This window comes from Hermetia illucens, chromosome 3 (assembly GCF_905115235.1).
Source record: "Hermetia illucens chromosome 3, iHerIll2.2.curated.20191125, whole genome shotgun sequence".
In the NCBI taxonomy this organism is placed as follows: domain Eukaryota; kingdom Metazoa; phylum Arthropoda; class Insecta; order Diptera; family Stratiomyidae; genus Hermetia; species Hermetia illucens.
In genome coordinates, this window is record NC_051851.1 from 109,843,492 (window position 1) to 109,846,380 (window position 2,889).

General features: G+C 38.4%; 1 protein-coding gene across 1 annotated transcript; it reads left to right on the forward strand.

The window, feature by feature from the left end:
• The first annotated feature begins 204 nt into the window (after positions 1–204).
• Positions 205–2,267, forward strand: LOC119652333 (E3 ubiquitin-protein ligase MSL2). Its single transcript, XM_038056344.1, has 3 exons — positions 205–1,229; positions 1,285–1,723; positions 1,778–2,267. Exons 1-3 carry the CDS (start codon positions 480–482, stop codon positions 2,137–2,139), a joined length of 1,551 nt encoding a protein of 516 aa, XP_037912272.1. The 5' UTR covers positions 205–479; the 3' UTR covers positions 2,140–2,267.
• Positions 2,268–2,889: the final 622 nt, after the last annotated feature.

Consider the following 2,889-nt stretch of genomic DNA (forward strand, 5'->3'; position numbering starts at 1 on the left):
CATCCACGTTAGTAACTATTAGAGGTTCTCTTCGTTGTGATCCTTTCGACCAGCGAACGCCATTGTACATTGCACCATGGATGGAACGAAATTGATTTGTGCGTCTGCCGTTCGGCGATTCTACCTCAGGCTATGCTTTGACGGGTCTGAATGAAAAAGAACGCGCCCTAGAAAGTGAACTCAAAACGTACTAGTTTCTGCGGTTCTTTCCATGTCATGGCAGACCAAATGTCAAGAGGACGGATTCGATGTTTATATATAAAATATCAGTTATCAATGGAAACTCCGCAGAGGACTTAAGCTTGAATAATCCGCTAATAGAGCTGCATATACACGAATGAATTTTCGCGAAAATTTATTATAAAGTTCAAGTATTAACCTATAATGATCTTCATTCGTGTTCTACTAACTTTAATTGTACAAATAAGTAAAGTAAATTCGTGATCGAATATATTTCGGAATTGCAAGAAATATAGGAAATGAATGCCACCAGCCTTTATGTTTCGACATCCCGTTTGGTCCTTCAGAACGACGGGGAAATAAGCCAAAACTGGACTGATCTATATAGGCTTGTCCCGTATTTACGACAATCGTTGTCATGTTCTGTTTGTAGCCGACTTTTAGTTGAACCATATACACCTGTAAACGTCCACTGTCAGCACCATGTTTGCAAGCTGTGTGTGAGAGGGAGGAAGAATGTGAGGCCGCTGTGTTCATTTTGCAAAAGTTATGACAAGTATAAAGAAAATATGCAGCTAAGAATACTTCTACAATGCTATAAAAGACTATGTGAGCATATAAAGTCGACATCAATGTACAGCATAATAAAAAGGCAGAAGCAAGCTTCACTCTCAGTTGCTACGGCTAAGCCAATTACGAACTCGAGCCTAGTTGATTTCATTGAAGAGGGAGCAATGTTTCAAGATAATTTCCAATCAAATTCCGGTCTAAAAAAGAGTGATTACTCAATTCTTCCCTGTGTGTTTGCGCGCACTGATGTAAAATCGCCATCGGCTGAAGCTTCCTTGACGGCTGGTGTCAAACAACGAGCAAATTGTGCAGTAGATATACTGGCAACGGAGCCAGGCACTACTTCAATTGGATCCCATCCCCCACCGATAAAAACGGTTTCGAATGGTTCCGCAATGTACTCAGTTTTATATACAGGCATAGGTAATAAGATAACTATTAAGAGAAAGGTGGAATCCGATGAGGAAGGGGTTACACGGGTAAAAATATAAATATTTCAGTATTTGTAGAAATTTTAATGGATTGCATTTTTAGGAATTTCCAGCAGAAACGGTCAGTCAGAAAAATTCGCTAAAACGCCGTGGGTGCCGATGTGGGAATGCAGCTGTAACACCCGGTAAACTAACATGCTGTGGCCAACGTTGTCCATGTTACGTAGAATCAAAATCTTGCGTAAATTGTAAATGCCGTGGTTGCCGAAATCCTCACAGACCTGATGGTGGTAAGGTCAGGCCACATATTCCGGAATTGGCTTGTTACGAAATCCAAGTCGCAGAGGAAAATACAAATGGATCCCTTGGCTTGGCCGCGACTTCCGGTGAAGGGTGTCAAGTACCTCTCCAAGATTTCAATTCCTCTAAACGATTAATAACCGAATTGTCAGGGGCAAAGGCATCGCATCTTTCGCCAGTGTCGTCAATCGATAATATTGGAAGGGAATCTTTCCTCATTACTTCTGATGGTAGTTTTCAAGGTAAATTAAGTTTTAAACAAATTGTGTATAAGTTTTGAAGAATTGTAATTGCAGTGGTTAACGTTTTCGCATCACAAGCTCATCAACGTCTGGAAAAGGATCAGTCAACTATGCATTCCAGGAACATGGCAGATGTTTCTCAAATAGTAATGCAAACCGACGACACTTCAAACATTTTTGTTCATCCGAATGATATATCACAGCACAACGCCTCAATATTTATGTCACCCAACTCATCGACCATAACTCTTTCACCTATCATAATGACAGCTTCTAATCCATTTCCATGTCAAATTTTTAATGATGAAGAAATGGTTACATCCTGTTCGCAACCTTCACCAGCCAGAACATCCTTAGTAGATTTAGTTGTAACGAGCAATGAGCCCATCATCCAGGAAAATTTACAGTTTCAATGAAACTTTACCAGCAGAAACAATTAAAATTCCATTTTCTTTTAGGTTTTCTCCTTATTGCAAAGATGAAGTGCTTATATATAAAAGTATTTAAAGTTTGTCTATAGTTGAATATAGATTTTTCAATTGCATGCTGTTTTTACATTGGCCGCCCTTTATCGAATTTCTGTCTATAGTAACAGACAAGCACTTATTTTCCAACTATAGAATCGACTTGGATGGTCTAAAACGAGTTGAAAGTTTATTTGTAACAAACCTTTATGTAATATTTCGCTTTACGTAAAGATTTCACAGAACTCGAATCTCAAAACCTAGTCACAAACAGCGTTCCTTTGTGGAATGTTACTTTCTTCAAAAAACACTCCTTCAAATTTTTAATGGGAATCAGCTAATTTAATGTAGACAAGCCCTGGAAATTGTTGACGTTAAGGCAGTGTTAATATACTTCCGGAACTTGAGGCCTTTATCGTACTTGGTCCTTAATCTGCCAGGGAGGATGACAGTTGCTTTTGCTGCTGTGTTGACCCTCTTGCAATTAACTTTAACTCCGTCTTTTTTACTATTTTTTTTAAAAAAAATCACTCTCCTTATCATTTTTATCTGTTATTGTTTCGCTCTTATTTGTACACTTTGGTTATTTCTATTTCTCTCATTTACCACTTTTTTACACTTTGCTTTTTCGGTTCCTTACAATACCAACTCTGGCTACCTGCCAATATTATCATAGTAATAACTAAGTCTTAACCTTGATCC